Below are 24106 nucleotides of genomic sequence, written 5' to 3'. Positions count from 1 at the left end.
GACTTGCTTTAATATTGCTTGTATCTTCCTACACATCAATTCCAAACACCAAAACACCAGAGGCCAGAGCTGGCATGAGACTTTCTTTCATATTACAAACACCAAAACTCAGAGGCCAGGGTTGGCATGGGACTTGCTTTCATATTTCTTGCCAGGGTTGGCATGGGACTTGCTTTCATATTTCTTGTATCTTCCTACATTACGGGCATATGGGTGACACCTTGAGAGATTTGAGCACAGGTGGAACGGCTGCAAATCAATTCCAAACATCAAAACCAAAGGCCAGAGTTGGCAACAGAACTTAATTTCATATTGCTGGTACCCTCTTACCCTAAAATTTTCAAAAACATTTTTAACATTAATAATATCTATGGGACTTGCTTTCATATTACTTGTATCATCCTACACTACCAGCATATGACACTTCTTTGAACACAGTTGGAATGACTGCAAATCGATTCCAAACATCAAAACCAAAAGCCAGAATTGATAATGGAACTTAATTTCATATTGCTAGTACCCTGCTACACTAAAATTTTCAAAAACATTAATAATATCTACGGGACTAGCTTTCATATTGCTGGTATCTTCTTACACTACAACCATATAACATTTCCAGAAATTAAAGAGAGCTAGAAGCTTCTAAGACCATGCACAACGAAAACAGCCAAAACAGCCCGCCCATTGGATGAGATTATTTATTGATTTCAGTTTTGAGCTGCAAGGCTGTAGCAAACAAGTAGACTGTCCTTCACTTCTCAGGCTGTCAAATTCGATGACTTTTCTCCTCTTCTCGTTGCTAACTAAGCTAGTTGGTCGCATTCTTTTCTTGTGATCCACACGCCCCCTCACCGTTACCTTCTTTTGCCTCACGTCCACCACATAGTCCAACAAATCTGCCCATCATCATGCCACAAGAAAACTTCAGAAAATGACAAAAAAGGATGAAGAGTCCCCATAGAATCACAAGGGACTGATTATGTATAAAAAGGCAGCACAATTAACGATTTTTTTCATTTATTATTTGATGAAGAATTAACATACTGCCCATTTTGGAGAGCACTTTGGAGACCCTGTCACGGCACTGTGGGCAACACATATTAGCATTCAGAACAATCACCTGAACCTGTGATGAAATGTATTGTTTGTGACAAAATCAACGGATCAGAGTTAGCAATAAAAACGAGATTAGCAATATGCAATAAAGACATTAATGGCAGAAATGGGCTTACTCCGGGCATTGTTAAGGCTTCGGCCGAGCACAGGATTTCAGTGGTTGAACCCATCTGTGAGCTTTAATGACAAAGATCAAGAACATTGGCCAGCTACAAAGACAAGGTACCGAGCAGCAGCATAGTTTGGATTCATTAGATTGATCTAATTATGAAAATGACGACAGATAGGACCTCTGTTGTACCTGACACAAAAATGAAACCATACAACCCCATTTTATTGCATTGAAGGAATAGTTGGGAACAATCTCCTGCCTATGTTTTAGGTTTGTCTCAGTCATTTTTTGACGCACTCGCAAGTCTGTCAGTTGGCAGGTCCACGCGCGGCTTTGCCATCGCTCTAGTCCCGGGACCGGGTGGGTGTGGTCTCACTAGTTGTTGGGTGTGCTTTCACTGGTTTGTTGTGTGTATCTGTACTCTCACTGGATTTTTTAAAGGACAAACTTTATTTTTCCACAAGTGTATTCACGTACTATTCTTTCCTCTCTTGTTCAGAGAAGGAAGAGTTCTTAAATTTTCTATTCAATTTGATTTTTTATTTATTTTTCAATGCATTTGGACCTGTTTGAAACAAAGTAAAATTTCCAGAGTAAGCTTTTGAAATACAGATTTGATAGGCAAACCTCAAAATATTGCCAAAAATCTAACCAAATTCAGGTTCAGTAATTAGTGAATAGATGTTCAGTGTTTGTTTGAATAGATATTCATTAAGAAGTGCATTTGTTTGGATCTGCCAGTAGTTTAATTCTTTTTTACAGTTCACTAGTTCACTAATTAGTAAATAAGTATTCATGGGAAATGATATCTTGTTTAATAAGGTTATAATTTCAAAAGAAATTTGAATGAGTGTTTAAATATTATTTTAGAGTTGAAATAGATTTAACGCTATTAAGAATTTAAAGGGTGTTTAAAATTCTTAAAAGGTGTTTAAAATTTTAAAATTAGGTTAGATTTTCTTAAAATCATACTAGAATTTTTATTATTTTCTAAAAAGAATACCCAATTTTTTCAAACTCAAATTAAAATTTTTATTATTTTCCAAAAAAAAGTTATTTGTTTACCAAAATTAATTTTTGACTTTACCAAAATTTATATCCCATATACTTCTAATTAAATTCAACGGTATTGATAAAAAAAATTAAGAAATTCGATTGTTAGTGCAGAACTAGATAATACAAAGTGAATTACGCACATTTCCATGAAACCATGCACATTTCAATGAAATTTTAGACGCAAGTTTTTAATGAAATTCATGTTAATATATATTAACATATGGCTTAGGATGTATAGGAAAAGCTATAGCGTGGATTCGAAGGTCTGTGCAGGACTAGATCACACAAGAAAACAATGCATATTTCAATGAAATTTTGGAGGAGTTTTTTTTATTGAAATTCATGTTAATATATATTAACTTATGGCTTTGGATGTATGTCTTTATGATATATACAAAAGTTAGTTAACAGAAAATTAAGTTGGTAAAGGAAAGTAACTTATGGCTTTGGATGTATGTCTTTATGATATATAAAGAAGTTAGTTAATAGAAAATTAAGTTGGTAAAGGAAAGTATTGATGTATGTGTTATTGGTAATGTATACATTAATAATGTGTAAATATGTTGAGAGATATTTATTAAATTTAATATACATTAATAATGTGTAAATAAATTGAGAGATATTTATTAAATTTAATTAAAATATAAAATTTTATGATTTTTTTAAGTTGATTTTTTTTAATAAGAAATTTGAATTTCTATGGTGGTGTAATATATTATTTGTATAGAAATTTAGTTTATTAAATATTAAATTATTTAATTTAGAAAATAGTTAGTTATATGAATGAATATAAAAATTTCCAAAAAAATATTTTAAATGTAAAACTATAAGTGTGTATATAATTTTATTTGCAATAAACAATTTTTAAGAAATTTTTGAAGTGTTTAAGAAATTTGTGAAATTTGTCATAAGTATAATTTTTAGATTTCAATTTTTACCAATATTGAAAAATTAATATATTTAAATAGTTAAAAGAAATATACTTTTGAATTTTTTCCATATTAAATTTTAGATTTTTTCTATACCTAATTGCATTCAGGCCATGAAAATGAACAACATAAACTTAAGCAATAAAGAATATAATCTTAGGCAATGGAATCTAGTATTCTTGTGTAGATTGCAATTTTGTAGGGTTAATAAATCAATTTTAAATTAAAGGTGTTGTTTATTAGGGTAACAATTTCTTTTGATAACAATTTCTAATCATGATTGGTTTATTTTCTAAAAAAATTAACTTTGATTATGTAAGAATAGTTTTTTAGAGTGGAAATAAATTCTACACTATCTAAAACTACTTGATAGCCAAAATCCTAAAATTTTACTGCTGCAACCAAAAATTCAAAAATTATCAAAATCATACCAGAATTTTCATTATTTTCATTCAAAACTTTGCCTTAAATTAAATGGCCGCTTCACTGACTCACTGCCCTGACATTAAACGAAAACTCAAAACGTGTTGGGATGCATCAAGGATGCTCGGTAGAGCTGGTTGTAGGTTGCCATGACCCTTTTCATGGCGTACAAAGTCCGTGAAGAGATCATTCTTTGGTTGTTGAGACGGTGAAATCCTCCCTACATGTTATTATCTATGTGGTTTATATAATCATTGCGTCTTAATTATTAGTCATCTCCTAAATTAATTTCGTTTCAAGGCCATGTTCTTGCTACGTGTAAGCTGAAAAATCAACGATACATCGTAATTTCAAATAACGGGATTGCATTAATACAGTACCAAAGATGAAATCATATATTCAAGGACTTGTGTTTAGCCACGTAGTGGCAATTCTGGTCGTATTTTAAGAAGAGCAAAACTTATTCAGTGGCTTGCGTGTAGATGTTAGACGTGATGTTGGACTATGATCAAATTTGTGATAGAGCCTCTAAAAATATATATAGTTATGAGTTTCGGAGAAAATAACAGATTAACCTATACGCAGTGTAGATCTCTTGGCCATTATGGGAAGGAAGTCTAAATGTTAATGTTTGTCTTAGGTGATTCTTAATGTACGTAGGATCCCGGAATATTCCGGGAATCTGCAATCGACTTAAACTCACGGGAATATTCCGGGAATATGCAAAAAGGTAGCAACTCAGTTTTCATTTTAACATTTACTTTTTTTTCTTTTTCTCTTTCTTCTTTTATATATGTATATATATCATTTTTACCTATTTAATTTTAGATTATTTTTTAAAATATTTTTAAATTTTCTAAAATTATAATAATTAATAGAAAATGATTTTAATATAAATTATGGATTTTAAAGTTAATATTTATATAAATGTGTCCTGTTATAATTCACAATTTTTTATTAGAATTTGTTATGTTTTTTGAGAGTTTTGTTTCAAGTGTCTTAATTTGTCCTTTTAAGTTTTCAAATCTTATATTTTAAGATTTTATTCAACTAGATTGTAATCAACATATGTACTTTATTGTTGGCTTAGTAAATATAAGTGTGAGTGGAGCAATTTCCTACATAAGTGATTGTCTTACTAGTAAAGTGCAACTCATTTTCCAATAATTTGTTTTCTAGATATCATTTTTGGGATTCAACTGCGTTAAGTAAGTCATTCATGTATGACCATTTCCATGAGAGGTAGTCGTAACTCTCATGATTTTCAATAATTTGTTTTCTAGATATCATTTTTGGGATTTAACGCATTTTTGAATAGTTCACTTAGCACTCATTGCATCGGGTGATGCTCACAGGGGTGAAGAAGTGGGATTGAAACTAGTGAAATGTGGAAAACGAATCACATAGCATCAATCATCACTTCCGGGGCTTGCACCCGGTAACCAGGACTTCCCAGGAGGTCACCCATCCCAGAACTCCTCTGGCTCAAGCGCGCTTAACTGTGGAGTTTTTCCCCACAATCAAGCCCACTTAGCTTGCTACCCCATTTGCAAAACCTTAGCAAGTATTGTGCCTCATGAACCATTCAAGTAGAGATCCCTTGACTCTTTTTGAATTTAAGTATGGGGGTTTACGCAGTGCATTATATTAGATATCATTTTTGGGATTCAACTGCGTTAAGTAAGTCATTCATGTATGACCATTTCCATGAGAGGTAGTCGTAACTGACTAATTTCTCATGATTTTTGAATAGTTCACTTAGCACTCATTGCATCGGGTGATGCTCACAGGGGTGAAGAAGTGGGATTGAAACTAGTGAAATGTGGAAAACGAATCACATAGCATCAATCATCACTTCCGGGGCTTGCACCCGGTAACCAGGACTTCCCAGGAGGTCACCTATCCCAGAACTCCTCTGGCTCAAGCGTGCTTAACTGTGGAGTTTTTCCCCACAATCAAGCCCACTTAGCTTGCTACCCCATTTGCAAAACCTTAGCAAGTATTGTGCCTCATGAACCATTCAAGTAGAGATCCCTTGACTCTTTTTGAATTTAAGTATGGGGGTTTACGCAGTGCATTATATTAGATATCATTTTTGGGATTCAACTGCGTTAAGTAAGTCATTCATGTATGACCATTTCCATGAGAGGTAGTCGTAACTGACTAATTTCTCATGATTTTTTAATAGTTCACTTAGCACTCATTGCATCGGGTGATGCTCACAGGGGTGAAGAAGTGGGATTGAAACTAGTGAGTTGGTATCAATGCCTGATTGGAAGGGCATGAAGCCCTATGGTGTGGCTCAGTGACAGAGCCTTGTGGACTATCTGGGGTGTGACTGTGTGATAAATCCATGTGGAGTGGTGTATATGCATCTATTGAGTGGTTGAGTTCGAGCTGGTTTGAGAGGAATCGACCGATGTTGCAAACTAGGGTTGGAAGATGAGGGTTAAAGGCGTAAACGTTGGTACCCTGCATTGAAATCTAACAAGTCATGGCTGCAAGAATCCATGCTGAAGTTCCATGCACTAAATCTTGTGTCGAGATATCTTCTTTGCAATGGCAGAGAGGGTTCCTTTTAGGAGGAGCTAGGGTAGAACCAAATTACAACAATTAGAGCCAAAAAATTGAAGAACCAAATAGTAGCAATTGGAAATCCAAGTAAGGAAACCAAATTGCAAAAATTGGGCAGAGAGGAGGTTGAAAAGGACACAAAAAATCCAAAGAGGAATCTTTTATATTTTTATTAGGGAACTGAAGATTCAAGGCTTGGTGATTATCTAAAAGGCATTTATGGTATGTGTAAATGACTTATGTATTACTTTATATTAACAATTCAATGTTAGTTTCTTTGTTTATGTGAAATTCATTTTTTAATTGCAAATCGACGATCCTTTCATTAGTTGTTGAGTTGTTGATTAGATGTAGGATGTTTGTGATGTTCTTCAGATATTTTTTTTTTCATTCAAGAATGTGATAATACATTTGCGGTTAATCCCTGTTTAAAATCATTCCTCTGACGATAGCGGATATGGAAATTAGCATTGCATACTCTTAACAAATCTAATAGAGATCCAGATAATGCTAAAGTTGGATTAGAAGGCTTTGACCGAGGTTATCTATCCCGAAGTGATCCCTATTAAGTCAAGTCCAACATTTTATGTGGTATTGTGTTAGGGAACATAGACATGGGCCCTTGTTGGTTGATTGTGTGATTGGAAATACAACACCAAGCTAAGAAGAAAAGTGTGGAGTTGTTGTATAAGTTTGGTACAAAATGATCAACTGCTACAAAATTATGTGAATGCGGTGTGACAACACATTATCTACTTAAAATATATTTTTTTCTAATTAGTTTTTTACTTGTTTTAAAATAGCCAATCATTGTTTCTTAAATGTGAATTATTGTGAGCCTAAAAACTATTGATTGATTTGAAGTTGGAGAAACATTTGTTTCCAAAAGGATAATCCTCAAGCATAATCATATCTAAATGAATCAACCAAGATGGACGGAAACAATTATGTGAATTGAAAGTTTAAAAGGAAGACGTTGATGGAAGGATAAAATGCTTGGTCAATAGGAAGTGGTGACAATGTGAAGCTAGAGGTCGTTATCGAAGCTACAACTTTATCAATTCAAGATTGGGAGAGGTGAAAGACAAAGGCAAAAGTGATGTTTAGAATATTTGTAAAAAACAACATTATACCTCATATATGAGATTGCAAGACATATAACAAGATGTGGACAACAATCAAGAATTGTATGAGTAGAAGAATAAAAATCAACCCCTGTCTAAGAAGAGAAAGATGCTTTCTATTAAAATGGAAGAAAATGAAAGCATCAATAATTTCATTTCAAGAATTAAAGACATTAAAGATAAACTTGGAGATATATGTGAAACGGTATCCAATACTACCCTAGTCACTATAACCTTAAATGGAATGCTAGATGAGTATCGAATTTTCATCACAAGTCTTGCAACAAGGGAGAAGGCTCCCATTTTTTATGAGTTGGTAGGTATACTCATGCAGGAGGAAGAAAGGTGAAAGAACGTTAGACCTCAAAGCTTTGATTTGGTGTTGATGGAAAAAGGGAAAGAATCTTCCAAAGAGAAGCCTACGGAAGCTAATAAAGGAGGAAAGCCACCACATGGAAAGCTACCATTTTCAAAGAAAAAACAAGGTATGACATCTACAAATATTGATGTTAGAGTTAAATGTCATTTCTATGACAAGTTTTGACATTATTCTAGTGATTGCATGAAAAGGAAGTATCATGAGTCCAAACATAGAAGAAAAAGGAACACTGGTCATTTTATTGATAGAGGAGAAATAATGAATGATGAATTCAAATCTTCGGCTATTTATTTAAGAGGATGCACTGTATCTTGAAATACATGATTCAAATACATGGTTTGTTGATTTTGTAGTCTCCATCCATATGTCATGTAATAAGCTCTAGTTTGAGAACTTTCATGGAACTATAATGGTGCAAATACATATCTTGGGGATGATTGGTTACACCAAATTGAAGGGTATGGTAATTCATTTGTGACATTACCAAATGGTTGTGTTAAACAATTTCACAATGTAATGTATGTGCCTAGTATTAAGAAGAAAATAAACTTAGTTTCTACCATAACAGATCGAAGATTGAAAGTAGAATTTGCAAATTCACATTGTGTGGTGAAAGATATGTAGGATCTTTTCAAGGTCATTGTAACATGAGTTAGAATTGGAGGTTTATATAATCTTAATGTGACAAGAAAAAGTCGCATTGGCATTCACAACCATGACAACAAACATTTTTTGGAACCAAAGGTATGACCGCATTAATTATCATGATTTGTTACTATTGTAAAAACAAGGAATGTTATAAGGACTTCCAATGCTTAAGAATGATTTTTTTCACATGAAGGGTGTGCATTAGCAAATATGCATAGGGAATATTTCCCTACTCATACATATAGAAGAAGAAGGGATATTATTGAACTTGCACATACAGATGTTTGTGGTCCTATGTAGACAATGTCATTAGGTGGAGCATATTATTTCTTTATTGATGACTATAGAAAATATACATGGGGTACTTCATGAGAAAAAAAAGTGATGCAATTGGAGACTTTAAAGATTTCAGAAAGCTGGTTGAGAAGAAAACCATAAAATATATCAAGATCCTCCAATCAGATCAATGGGCATAATATACTTCAACTGAATTTATGAAGTATTGCAAATTCCATGAAATTGTATAGAAATACACAATACCACATACTCCAAAGTAGAATGGAGTAGTTGAAGGAATAAAACAACCCTATTAAATTTGCATGAGGCATGTTAAAAGGTAAAATCCTTACAAATGCCTTCTAAGTTGAAGTTGTTAGCATTGTTGTTTATTTGAAAAATAGAATTCCAACAAAAAGTTTAGATCATAAGACTCATTTTGAATCTCTTTATGGTTATAAATCAATAGTAAGCCATTTACGAATATTTTGAAGCAAATAATTTTCTCATGTTCCAAAAGAAGATAGGAGAAAACTTAGTGAAAAAGCTATCAAGTGTATTTTCATAGGTTATGGTTCTGATCATAAAGCATATAAGTTGTTTGATATGTAAGTTTTTGCAAGCATAAATGTGCTATTTCATGAACATGCATTGAAGGCCATAAGGAGGATATGTGTGATGCATGACATATTCCTTATGATTATGATGATGTAAAAAGGAAGTAGATGATAAGAAAGAACAAAAAGAAGAGAAAGAATATAGTGACATAAACACCCCTAACAACCATAGCACATCAAGAGGAAGATATGATTCACAACAAAGTAGGAGAAGAGAAGAAAGTAGTGAAGCACCAAGGAGGTCATCACGGTAAACTCAACCACTAGTAAGATTTAAAGATTGTTCCTTAATGACTAAAGTAATTAATGTCATAGAACCTTTGAAATTCAAACAAACGAATTAACATAAAGAATGGAGAGATGCAATGAAGGAAGAATATAAGTCCATAACGAAAAATGATACTTGGAAATTAAAATAATTGGCTAAAAAGAAAGTACACATGGGATCCAAATGGTTTTTGAAACCCAAATTTAATGTTGATGGAAGTATAGATATAAAGCCAATGGTTGGTTGCAAAAGGTTACACATAGAAAGAGGGAATTTATTATGAAGAAAAATTTGTACCTGTATCTAATATAAGCATAATTAGATTAATAATTGCATTAACTACAAAACATAAATGGAAACTATGTAAAATGGATGTTAAATCTACTTTTATGAATAGTGAACTAAAGGAATAAGTATACCTTGTTCATTTAGAAGGATTCAAAAAGGAGGGTCAAGAACACCTTGGTTGCAAATTAAATAAAGCTTTATATAGATTAAAATATGCACCAAGGTCTTGGTATGTGAATATTGAAGTGACCCTAACCTGTATATCAAGTCAGATTAGAAGGGGCATTCTATTATGATTTCCTTGTATGTTGAAGATTTTATTATAATAGGAAATTCTTTTAAGTTAATTGATGAAGTTAAATACAATTGTCATAGGTTTTTGAAATGAAAAACCTTGGGAATTCCATTATTTATTAGGTTATGAAATATGGAGAGCAGTTGTTTAGATAATGGCTACACAAAGTAAATATACAAGAGAGCTATTCAAAAGGTTCAAAATGGATCAACATATGGGAGTGCCAATACCTTTATAACATACTTTCAAACTCTATGGTAATGATAGGACAACTATCTCACTACAACCATACAAAACATAACATATTCAACTAGTATCCTAAGTCAGTTCATGGCCAAGCTCTTGAAAGCCATTGGAAAGCAACAAAGAGAATCCTTCGATATCTAAAATGAACTATTAACTTTGATATTAAATATATTGATGATTTGATGTTGAGTTGGAAGGCTATTCTGATTGAAATTGGGATGAAAATCTTGATGAAAAGAGATAAACCTTAGGATATGCATTCAGCCTTGGATCCGTGGTTGTGGCATGGAACAAAAAAAAACAACTGATTTTTTCCTTGTCATTAATTGAAGTTGAGTACAAAGATTTTTTAAGTGCCACACGTGAAACAGTTTGGTTGACACGATTTCTTGAAGATGTGGGAGAAGTACAAAAAATGGAAATAATTATCAAATGTGATAATCAAAGATCCATCAAACTAACCAAAAATATTATATACCATGCAATATCAAAACACTTTGAGACGCACTATCATTTTTTCAGAGAAAAACATAGTCTGAGGAAATTGATTTACTTTATTGTAATGCCAATGAAAATGTGATTTACTTCTTTATAAAGCCTCATAGAAAATAAATTTTTGAAGTATGTAAAATTCAATTAGGTTTCGTAGAAAACACATTTCTCCATTAAGTGGGGGTGTTAGAATAATGGAGAACTCTAGAATATTTGATTATTAGATCTTGTTATGCGTTGTTAGAGTTATGTTGGGACTGAATGTTATAACTAGTCCTTGTTAGTTTTTAGATCCTATATTCTAAGATTATGCTAAACTAGATTGTAATCCTATATATATACTTGATTGCTAGCTTGGTGATTGTAAGTGTGAGTGGAGTAGTATCTTGCATGAGTAATTGTGACACTAGTAAGATGCAACTCATATTCCAATAATTTGTCTTCCATAATTTCTAAGTTTTCATACATCTTGTAATTTGAAATTTTCTAATCATAGCAAGTATCATAGATCTTGCAATTTTATAATAGAGTAGGTAATAATCATTGAGCAGTAGCATGTAATAAATGTTGAGATATATAGGGAATTCAGTTGTGTAATAATATATCTAGAATAATTTAGATTATGGGGTATATATCTCGAGAGAGCCAAGGAAATTGTTGTGTAATTAATTACTACTCCTTTAATTTACTTTTTATTTATCATTAACAACTATTTGTTTAAATTTTCCGAACCTTCCTTTTTTATTGGTTATTCCAGGAAGCATAATATGCACCTCTACTTCTTGTCATTTCATATCAAAGCCTGATCACCTCATATCCAACATGTTAGGGATAAGTTTTTTCTAATCTAATATTAATTTGAGTGGGAGCTTGTGTAGAAGAAAATTTTGTTGCTGAGAAGTGTCAAGCACATATAGATTGGAAAGGAGGAATTTTAATGGAACTAACTTTGAGTTATGGAAGCCCATGATGGAGGATCTTCTAATAGATCAAGATATATTAGTCATACTATCTGAAACCAAATGCACTAGTGTGAAATATGACAAGTGGTTGGTGTCAAAGAGAATCCTTATCAAGTTATTTGTCTATTTTAGTATTATTGAATATTCTTGAAGGGAAAAAATGTAGCAACTCTCTAGAAAAAGTTGGGGATTTATACCATGTTGAATCCCTCATTAATAAAAAAAAAAAACCACAAAATGGTTGTTCCCTCATTAACAAAAAAAATTGCACAAAAAAGGTTGTGCATCTTGAGAAGTGCACCTAAACACATTTAATATTATTGTGAACCAAATGATCTTAATTAGAATGAAGGTGAATGGGGAGAATCACGGTATGTTCATTTTAATTTTTTTTTCTAAATTATGGGATGACATAGTAATGGCTATTGAAACCACTACAAAGACATTGGTGCTTGATAAGGCTATGACTTATTTTCTCTTAGAAGAGGTGAGGTGAAAAGCTTATGGATGCACCAATGAGGCCTTAATTGTTATGAATGATCAATGGAGAAAATAAACAAGATAAATAAGGGTATATCTAAATCCCATGGGAGAGATAAGTCTCTTGGAAAGTCCATGTTAAAATTTTTGGAACACTGGAAAGGTCAAGTATTTCAAAGACACTACAAGAAAGAGAGAAAGATGAATTAGAAGGAAAACATTATTTCAATGATGAGTATGATTCTTTTTACTAAGACGGTGGAGATGACTTTGTTGCATTTTTAGCAACCTATCCTGGGAAAAGTACATTGTTGATAGATTCTAGACCTTCCTTCCACATGAATTCCTATCAACATTGGTTTTCAATGTATGTGAAATTAGATGGTGGGACAGTATACATCAAATATGACTCTACTCTTAGGAAAAATGGTCACGTTAGACTCTTTGTCAAATTCCTTGATGGCAGAGTGAAGGGGATAAGTGGAGTTTTTCCCATTTTAGGTTTGGCATGGAACCTACTATTAGTAAGAAAACTTAATTATGTGAGTGTGCATGGGTTGTTTTCTTCAACAATGGGTGTAAGATTGGTTGAGGAGTTATTGTGCTCAATTAGGGGGTTAATAAGGCCACTTTCTTCTAGATTTATGCATGCACCATTTATTTTTATAGTTCTTCATTTTTTTCAATAGAGAGATCTATAGGATATACACTTTCACAACTAGAACATATCTATGCTTATGAAAATCATTCCTTCTAGGTGCCTAAATGTTTCATTTCTTTAGAAAAAAGTTATATATATATAAGATAGTGCTATGGCACCATAGATTAGGCCATATAAGGGAGAAGAGAAAACATACCCTAAAAAAATTATCTCATGGAGGGATTAAATGATTGTGCACTTGAGTCTTATTTTTGTGAGAATTCTATATATGGAAAGAAAAACCATGTTCAATTTTTTTCTAGTTCTTTCAAATCTCCTAGGTTAGTAGAAATTTATTTCATTCTAATATATTTGATCCAATTAAAGTTACTTAAAGTTCTATGTCTTTGTATTATGTGTCATTTATTGATGATTATTCTATAAATACATGGGTATGTTCTCTTAGAACTAAATATGAGCTTTAGAGTTATTTTTAGGAGTGTAAATATTTCTTGGAAAATAAAACTGGTAGGATGTTTATATTGTCACGAAATGATAATGGAAATGAGTTTCATTCTCTAGAGGTTGAAATTTTTTATAAGCATAATTCCTTTGAAAGACATAAGGAAGCCCCATATGCCCCCAACATAATGGAGTTTTAGAAAGGGTGAATAGAACATTGATGGGGAGAGTTAGGAATAAGCTTAATTGAGCTAGATTAGAGAAGAAGTTTTGGGTATAAATTATTGCTATCACATGTTTTTGGATTAATAGGTCTCCGCATAAGTTCTTGGGATAAATCCCCTATGGAGGTCTCGATATGCAAGAATCCCTCACTTTAGCATTTTCATATTGTTTGTTGTGAGGAATATACCCATGTGCTTAAAGAGAAGAAATGAAAATTGGATAATGAGGTTATGAAATATATTTTCATCAATTGTGGCATTGGTGTCAATTAGTGCTAGCTTTGGGATCATATGGTTGGAATCTTTTTTAATAGTAAGAATGTTATTTTCAAAGAAGTCAGGTGTTCTTCCATAGTGGTGTAGTGATAAAAGGATGAGAAGAAGAAAATGGTTCTACATTTGCTTGAGGCCAAGAAAGATAATAGAAAATGAACAAAAGGTTCATGATGGACCTAATAAGGAGAAGAGTTTAGAGTGTTCAAAAGATGAAGAAGAAATTCACTTAGAATTTATGAAGGTTCTTATACTTGAATTTTTCAGCATAGGGATTTTTAGGATGTTATTAGATGTTATGATGCCAAAATGACATAGTTGGGCAAAATTACCATAAATTATTCCACAAGGAAATAATTATTTTGTCACAATTTCATATTTATTAAATAATAATGTTCCATAATTGAGAACAAGATTCATAGTGAGTTGGAAAAAGTTCACAATTAAGCATGGAACTATGGCAAAAATTTCATAATAGAGAAAAATCCCATAATAGGTTACCAAAAGATCGTAATTCATGGAACTTGTGCATGAGTTCTATTTGCTTAGCTCACATGCCATAAATCATATATTGCACTTGTATCCACCTAATTTACATGCCATGAATCCTATCTCAGAGTTATTCTAAATTCCGATAAGAAGAGGACGGATTGGGAGATAGGGAGAATTTAGATTTTAGGAGTCATTATGCTAGAGAAATAGAGAGAGATTTTATAGTTATAGTATCCTCAATTTAGTGGAGAGAAATCATGGGTGGAAAAAGAAGGAACTCTAAGAGCTTGGAGATAGAATTCATGGCATGTGAATGTGATGGATTGGTGTAGGAGCATCTTACCAATTGAAATCATGACTTACTAGAGGAAGTTGGTTTCCTCAAAATTTCATTTGCTAGAGAAAGTTAGTTTCCTCAAAATTCCATTTATTGGAGGACATGGGTTCCCTCAAATTTTTATTTCAAATGCAATATTTAGTGCTTTCTAAGTTGTAATAGTTCTAGGAATCTCTATGGTTGGAGGTTTTGATGCATACCAATTAGTTTTCCATATAATAGAACAAACTGTCTAAATTAGGAGATTGTTAGATAATTTAGGACAATTTTAAATGTGTTAGTATGAGAATATTTTATGTATGGATATTTCATTGTATTCATATTAGAAAGAGAGATAAGAGAGAGAAAGTGTGTGTGGAGATATCAAAGGAAGAAAAATTCCATGCAGACCCTATAGAAGTGAATTTCAAATTTGTAATAATTCTCTATTTAATCAGTAATATGAGCTTCAATGTTTTCCCTTTGTACTTCCTGGTTGCTGGATGAATGGTGTGCTTGCAATAAGTTGACTTTATATTGTTAAATGGTTTATTTTCATATTTTTGGAAAGCTATTTGATTCAATGTAAATATTTTAGGAAAAGGTTTTGATCTTTGGCTTTAAAACTGTCGAAGAAATTATTCATGTGTTAAAAGTTTCAAGTATAAAAATTGGTGATATATTAGAAAGCCTTAAAAAAAAAAAATGAAAATCATAATTTACCAGTTTCTTGTGCACTTATGTTAATTGACATGCTTGAGTGATGGAGATATTGCCATGAAGTTCCATATATATTATTGGAACCCAAATAAAAAGTGACGAGGTCCCATATCAAGTCCTAGTTATTTGGAAATAATTTCTTTGTTATTGGTTTCACGGAGTTGCGATATGCCAAGCTTACGAAAATATACTTGAACCTCCGATATCAAGGTTCTAAAGAAAGGTTTCACCCCGAAATCTTGTTACTTGCGGGGAACTTTTTTGTTATGTGTTTTGTTGAAGTTCTGAGATTCAATGTGTATTATCGTTAATTAAGCAGAGTGAGGTGACATGCTTATTCTTGTTAGCAAAAATTTGGTCTACTGGAGCCAATATATATCAATGTTTTATTATTAGATCTTCCAATAAGAGAATTGTTTGAATATTCTATGATGAGTTGTGACTAATATACAAAGTGTTGACCTCGTGGTGGTCCATACCGAAATTATACAAAAATCATTGTATGAAATAAACTTTGGCTTTCCAATATCTGATATACACTGGCAATGGGTCATGTCCTTTAGTTTTTTGCATTAAAATATGTTTAGCAACTAGGTACTAAGGCAAAATAAATGTTGGTTTTTGTGTGGGTTATAATGTTAATCTCTCAATAATGTGGGAAATGGAAATTTTAGCATTCCACCAAAATTCCATTGTAATGATGGAGAAATAGGTTAAGTAGGTGATTTGAAGAGGGTGCATTAGTCCAATTCCATCATAAAATTTGGTCTCATAGTAGGTGTGCTCTTGAAGAAATAAAATAATGAAACAATGATAGAGAGGAGTATGAATAGGGTAATGGATGTATGTAGAAAATGTAGTGCTATCAGAAGAAATGAGGCACATCCAAGTGAGATTGGAGGCAATGGAAACTATTCAAAGAAGAGGTAATGACAATGAGAAAGAAAAAGAATATTTTAACAAAGAAGGAAGTGAAGGAGACAATACATTGGAGGAGGATGAGAGTGATCTCCAGAGTAAGGTAACTATGTATGATGTTAATTTAAATGTTGAGGAGATGATGGACTGAATTATTGCCACAAAAAAATATTTTGATTATGAACATGTGGATAAAGAGAAAAATAAAGCATGCAATGAAAAGGTTGAAAGTTCATGCAACTCTATGATGGCATGAAGTACAAGTAGATAAAAATAGGAAAGGCAAGTCCAAAATTGATAGGTGGGACATAACGGTTACTAAATTCAAAGATAAGTTCATGCCAAAAAGAATACCAGTTAAATATTTTCAAGAAATTACATAATCGTAGGGAGAGGTCTATGATAGTAAAGGAATATACTGAATAATTTAATAATTTAAACATTAGATTTGGTCATATTGACGAGTATGTTGAAAATGTTACTAGGTATATCAATAGGTTGAGGATGAGATTAATATCTTGTCCATAAATATAGTGTAAGATGCACATCAAGATGCCTTAAGGTCCCACCTTACCAAACAACAAACCATAAGGAAGTAAAAGTTCCATTGCATAGAAAAACTCAAAATAGGATTATATATATATATAGATATGCAAGCTATTTTTTTTTTTAATTTACTAGGAACCACTACCTTAAACCCTCACCCTTGAGATACTTTAGGTCAAGTTAATCATTGGTAAAGTATGAAATGACATTCCTGGATGGTAATGCAAACTTCCAATTTATTATAAAAATTATACAATGTTTTCAAATGAACCCTTGCTCAAAATGTTTGTCCCTGCTTCACTCTTAACAAATTATTATAAATATTATAGTTAATCCATCAAGTCTTCAGTGATTATTAACGAGTATATTATTACATAATCTCACAATAATGCCAATAATCCTCAAATGGAACTTAACACACAAGTAAAGATGCCAACCATATTCAATGATGCATTTCTACAAACACTTTAGGGACACAAAAGACTTATAGATATTGGGGAAATTTTACAAATAGCATGCAACCATGTAAGCTACAACCATTGGGGATTTTTGACAAACAATTAGCATACATGAAATAATTTGTCATCAAAATGTTGAACTGTCTAAGTATCAACCATTGGGACATTAAAAACAATTTCAAGAGCATGAATCATATTGGAATCCTCAATATAATTAAGTTTTTATATCATAGATGGTAATGTTTTTGTAAAACCAACAACAGTCGGTCCATACAAAGCAACAAAAATTCTGTAAAATTGACCAGATTGTAAAATCAGAGTCTGAAAACATGTTTTTTGGAATCAAAGTGGGGGTTACATGGTCATATGGTATGGATAACCCCTGATGTTGAGTGGAATTAGAATAAAAATGCCCAGAGATGTGATTCTTTAAAACAACAAAAAAGAAAGATGCCTACTATCTCATTTACCACTTTTTTCAAACACTTAGTATGCAAACTTTTTCTACAACTATACATAGAGAAAGAAAACCCATATTTATGCTAATATGATCTTTTCATCAAATTTACAAACCACCATATGAGTTCTTGATACCTATACTTAATTGAACATTGTACAACCTACAAAGCTACTTCCCTTGACATAAATTGACAAACTTATTGCAACCACTGTTATAATTTTACAGACTCATGGTAGCCCTAAATGCTTCAGTCATTAAATTTTTTTGTCAATTAGTTTGCAACATAACTATACAAAAAAATAAATCTTACCTAAAATGAAGTACATCTGTTGAGGAATTACTTCAAACATTTAGTGTGCAACATCTACACATCTAAGTTTCAACCAACAATTCAATTTACAGCGAGTAAAAACCATGTAATGAACTTCTAAAAGGGCACAATAAAATGATATCAAACATATAAATTGAATTTAGATAATATATATGACCTATTATGGACAAAATTTCATTATAAACTGAATTTGAATACTTTGGCAACACATTCTTGTTTTAATCCCTTGCATATAAATTCTCAACTAGAGCTACCATCCATTTTTTGTTAGCTTTGAAATACCTCTCTAAATATCTCATAAATATTTACAAGTAGCAATCTCCAATAAATTGAAATTTCTATAGCACTTTAAAATAATAAATTAAAATTTCAAGAATACTTATGAACATACCTGATAGTGTATATATATACAACTCCAAAAAAATGAGTATGCTCCAGCTCCAATATCCTTACCAACTCATTGTGAACCATCCGTTTTTCCTCCTAACCATATTCAAGAAGAACTCCCCCCCTTGGATCCCCCAAGCTGTAAAAACTCACAAGTAGTACCAAAATACATCAGTTAGAGATATACAAGGCAAAATAAGGAAGATAATTTTCACTTCCTCTCAATACCACTCATGTTCAACTCCACTAGTTAGAGCTACTTAGTAATTTAGTTTAAGAATTTTAGATTCATTTCGACAACATTTGGCTACTCTCAAGGTCTCTCCCTCTCACAATATTCCTCAAGTCTCTCCCACTGTTGGCATCAAAATGCACCTCCCCCCAAGTGAGAAGACATGAGACACATATATAGGAGGAGCAACCAATTTTTGTCATAAAGGAGGAATAATATGCATGCCTTGAGGAAGAGTAACATATTCCATTTAGAGGAGTGTAACTCATGCCATTAAGGAGAGGTATGCATGCCTTAGTTAAGGAGAGTGTAACATATGTATTAAAGAGAGCGTAAGAGGAATATGCCACTATTTGATGAGTGTGTACGAGAGAACGTAGTGTATCATTAAGAGAGGGAGAGACTTACATATATCCATGAGAGTAATTAAGGAAGGAAGTGTGAAGTGATTGAGGTGATGAAGGTGACTTGTAATTCCCTTTTAATAATGATATCGTAGTCTCATAAAAGATAATAATAATAATATTGATTATTAAGTCAAAATTTAACTATTGGGATTGATTAATGATAAGTTAAGTGATTTTCCTTCAACTACACTTGATTACCAATTTATGTAAGGTGATTTACTATTTTTTGAAAGTCATTCTTGAACTCCTAGAAATTTTATTTTATTTTTAGAAAGTCACTCCAATATTGTTGGAAATGAGATTTTATTTAAGGAAATTCATCCACGAGCTACCAATTTTCAACACCCATGAGTGGTATTTTCTTCCAAAGAATAGGGATTCTACACCCCTATTAAATTCATCTCCATGCCTTCGTAGATTGAGGAATCTGCGCCCGATCTACTCTAAATATCCAAGATTCCACATCCTTATATTTTAAATATTAAGGACTCCACACCATAAGATCCAAGACTCCATGTCTTTATCTTTCCTGGATTTAGGACTCCATGCTCTAATTTCCATTCCTTGTCATCTACTATGCTTTGAAACTCTGCGCTTCACCTTATGGTGTTGATTATGAGCTTATACCCATTTGGTGGTTCATTGGTAATGCCTTGCTACAAGACCTGCACACATAAAAATATCATAGATCAAAGGAATCAAATGAATTTCGTAATTAACATAATTACATTTTACCAAGAATTGTGCATGACTTCCACAATCATTTTGATTTTGAAGAAATGATTTCCACATTCATTTATGATTTAAGCATCCTTGTTGGAAAATGACTAGGTACCTTACCACATCTGATCAGTACAAGATTAGAAATATGTAAACATACAAATCATGTATCATCCATAAATCATAACTAACCATATGTTCTACATAATCATGATCATCCATGGATCTATGTATCTCAATCTGTAACACCCTCCTCCCACTTTTACCCAAGTTAATCGATCTCTTGGGGTAAACATTTGACTATAGGTTGCTTCATTCTGATTCAACTCCCCATGTATAATTAAGGAAGTGGAACCGACACAACACAACCAATTTGACCTTCTCCACATGTCACAAAGCCTACAGGAGACAACCAACCCTTCCAGGTAATCAAACCCTGAGACAACTTGACACTTCACTGCCCTGGAGATTTAGTTGCTCCCATGAAATGGGCATGCATGTGACTGGAGCCCTCCAGTCGCTCTCACATCAAGGGCATGCAAACTCATGTCTTTTTCAGCTAGTTCAGACCTAGCGACCCCAAATTTTGTGCCACTTTTTCAGGGCTAGGTCTTAGGCCACTACCCATAACTCCATGGAGCTTCCATAAATGAAAAGTAACATAGAAACAATGATATAAATTCAAATACTTGAATTTGGACTTGATTGGACCCCTACTATCTATGACATGGTTTTCGTCAAACATGTCACAAATATGCATTCTTAGCATAGGGGTCTCATACTTATCTAATAATAGCTAAGAAGCATTGATGCCTTATCACATTAGCTACATTATCATCTATTAGGTCATATATTCACTATTCATTCATTTACAAATCAAAACATGATGAGAGCCATACATCATTATTGTCATAAAACATGCTCATAATCATCATATAAACAACATAAATAACAAGGATATTTCAGCCATAAATACCACATATAAAAAAGTATATTTACCCATAAAATACAAGAGAAAATAATATTTTATTAACATATGCAAAGTGCAACCAGGTCTGGGACTTCCGCGAACCACCTGACCATAGACTAGGCTGAACCAAATCTCTCTTTTTGCTAGTCACCTTAGTGCCATATTCCAAGCATGAATGTGGGAGCTCATGGAACACATATAATAAAACCAAACCAGGGATTTCAGAGGCCAAACCACCTCAACCCTCAACCAGTGATTCCATCTCATGGTCGGACATCACTAACCATCACTAGATTGGTCTCTACCCAAGTTGTCTAGGGCTCTAGAGTGTTTGTTTCAACTAGGGCTTCCAAGACTAGTAACTCAACCGACCACTGTCGTCGGGATTCCAGAGTGTTTATCCAACTAGAGATTCTAGGACTAGTAACTCAACCCACTAAGGGCTTCTAGGACTAATAACTGAACCTAAGTTCTTAAAGGGCTTCCAGAGCATTTGTCCAACCAAGGCTTCCACAAACTAGTAACTCAACCCAAAACCAAAGGAACATGAGAACCAACCATAAAACATAAGGAAAGAAGTCCACAACACCATGGTTATCTAGGAAATCCAAAGGATAATCAATCCACCATCAATCTAGGAATTCCTCCATGCCAATGATAGATCATAGCCAATAAATCACATGAATATGCCATGCATGTCAAAACTAACAAGGAAATCATACATCCATCTCAATACCTGCAAGAAAAACCCACTATAATTGTTGATCCTGATGTCCTCTTGCACTTTCCTACTCTTCCTTTTCCTTCTTGCTCAAAAAATCCAAGAATGCCAAACTCCTCCAAGAGTGCTCCAAGAAAAATCTAAGTGTCCAAGAGTATGATATAGAGAGAAGAGAGAGTGCTCCGAAACTGAACTAACAAAAGGTTACAAATTGATCCTCATAAGTAGTTTTATTAATGAGGCCTCTATTTTCTTCAATTTTCCATTATTTTCCTTCAATTTCCTCCTCACATGCAACTTGTGACATTTCACCTTCATTTTCTCCTAACTTCCATTATTTTTATAACTAAAATGCCAGTTAGTGCTTCATGCCTTTCCAAAGCTTTTGCATTTTCGTTTTTCGATTTCCTTAGCCATTACTTAATCACAAGTGATCCTCATCACTATGTTTTTTCCCAATATTCAGCTTGCAATGCATGTCCCATGACCATAGGGATTATTTTTCCTTTATTAACTTTATTACATGGAATTTTCACTAGGGTTGTTATAGAACCCTCCTCATTGTGGGAACATCATCTTCAGTGTTCAATAACAGCTACAACCACCAAGACTTCTGAAAAGAAAAACATATCTCCCATGGAGATTTATAACTTAGCTCGTTGCAATATTTATAATGGTCATCTTGCTAAAAACAAACAAACATGACAACCATAATGACATGACATCCATACTACTTATTGGAGATTTATAACATAGCCCATGGTGAAATTTACATTCATATATATATGTACATATACTAAAACATCATACCAAAAAATATACCAAAAACATTCACTCAACCAACGAATAGAGAAGGATACATGGCCGGCATCTGATTTTCCATCTCCCATGTAGCTTCATTAGGCCAAAAGTGCTTCTATTGCACTTTAACCTGCTTGTTTTCTTGGTTTGAGAGCATGAGAATCTTTCTCTACAAAATTCAATGAGGTTTTGGCTGGAATTATCCTTATGGCTCCACCTGCAATGCATACCAGTCAATTACATGATAAAAATATTTAACATACTTCTGAAGCAATTACACATGGAAAACATCATGGACTTTCATTGTCGTAGGTAGTGCAAGTCGATAGGCTTCTAGTCCAATCCTCTTAAGAATCCTAAGAAGTACACAAAATCGAGTTGCCAACTTGGCACATGATCCAATACTCAAGGATCTCTTCTTGCACTTGATACACAAGTACATGTGTTCCCCAACCTAAAACTCCTTAAACAACCTATTCTGATATGCATATCTATTCTGTCTATCTGTGTTGCCTTTAGAATCTTCTTGATTACCTGCATTTCCTGTTCCATTTTTTCCAACATTTCCAGTCCAATCAACACCTTGTTCAATGGATCACTCCAACTGATGGGAGTATTACAACTCTACCTATAAAATGCCTCAAGCAGACTCATCCTCAAAGATTCCTGATACCCATTGTTGTAAAAAAACTCAACCAGTGGAAGACACTCTTCCCACTTTCATTGCTAATGCATGGCATAAATCCTCAACATGTCCTCCAATATCCTATTGACCCTCTCTGTCTATCCATCTGTCTACATATTTTAAGTTGTGCTAAAGGCCAAATATGTACCCAAACCTACAAATAACTCTTTCTAGAACCTATAAGTGAACTTGGCATCCTTGTATGATATGATATTCTTTGGTACACCATGCAACCTCACTGTATCTATGATGAATACTTATGCTACATAATTAGCTGAATATGTAGACTTCACTTGAAGGAAGTGCACTACCTTAATCAACTTATCCACAACAACCATGATAGAATGATGAGGCCTAGATTTCCTCAACAACCCTTTAATGAAGTCCATGGAAATGACCTCCCGCTTACACTCTGGAATTGGAATAAGCTGAAGTAATCCACCTAGATGCTTACACTCTACTTTCACGTGTTGAAAATACAAGCATCTAGCCACAAACTCTGCCACCTCTTTCTTCAAGTTCGGACATTAGTAGAACTTCTTCACTACTGTCAATGTCTATTGATATCCCAAGTGACCTAAATATGACTTAGCATGAAATTATGTCAAGGTAAACTTCTTGAGCTCACTATTTTCGAATAAATATATCATGTCCCTAAACCTAACCAAGCCATCTATTGTGAGATGATAGTATACATCTTGCATACCAGTACCTGTACCTGTACCTATGCTCTTCTATAACTTATGCATAAGCTCTCTGTACCTGTTATCCTGCTGGCATTCCTGCAAGATACGTTCTTGTAAATCTGTCCCATAATAACTCATAGTTGGTATGTGATTTACCTGTATCAGCCTACTAAGAGCATCTGCAACCCTGTTCTCTTTACCTTTAATGTACTTGATCTAGAAGTCAAACTCACTGATCATGGCCAACCATATAGATTGTCTGACATTCAAATTTGGTTGGTCAAATAGATACCTCAATCCACTGTAATCACTCATCAAGATGAATCACCTACCAAGAAGATAGTGCCTCCACATCTTCAAAGCATGGATGAT

General features: G+C 33.2%; 1 protein-coding gene across 1 annotated transcript; it reads right to left on the bottom strand.

Annotated features, from left to right (window-relative positions):
• Positions 1–519: 519 nt before the first annotated feature.
• LOC149149884 (uncharacterized) lies at positions 520–1429 on the bottom strand. The gene is made up of 3 exons (XM_089437830.1): positions 1233–1429; positions 1045–1126; positions 520–896 (listed from the first exon to the last, which is right to left on the bottom strand). The coding sequence occupies exons 1-3, from the start codon at positions 1284–1286 to the stop codon at positions 643–645; spliced, it is 390 nt and encodes a 129-aa protein (XP_089293956.1). The 5' UTR covers positions 1287–1429; the 3' UTR covers positions 520–642.
• Positions 1430–24106: the final 22677 nt, after the last annotated feature.

The sequence above is a fragment of the Pinus tabuliformis genome, chromosome 9 (genome assembly GCF_031772625.1).
Source record: "Pinus tabuliformis cultivar Carrire ecotype Pingquan chromosome 9, CPIR1, whole genome shotgun sequence".
NCBI lineage: Eukaryota > Viridiplantae > Streptophyta > Pinopsida > Pinales > Pinaceae > Pinus > Pinus tabuliformis.
This window is presented reverse-complemented; position numbering and strand designations above follow the sequence as displayed.

Excerpts from the sequence above, each read along its gene's own strand:
- LOC149149884 (XM_089437830.1), bottom strand. The coding sequence starts at position 1,286 with ATGGGTTCAACCACTGAAATCCTGTGCTCGGCCGAAGCCTTAACAATG. Across the intron at positions 1,127-1,232 it reads AAGCCTTAACAATGCCCGGA|GTTCAGGTGATTGTTCTGAA; the intron begins GTAAGCCCATTT and ends ATTTCATCACAG. Across the intron at positions 897-1,044 it reads AGTGCTCTCCAAAATGGGCA|ATTTGTTGGACTATGTGGTG; the intron begins GTATGTTAATTC and ends GATGATGGGCAG.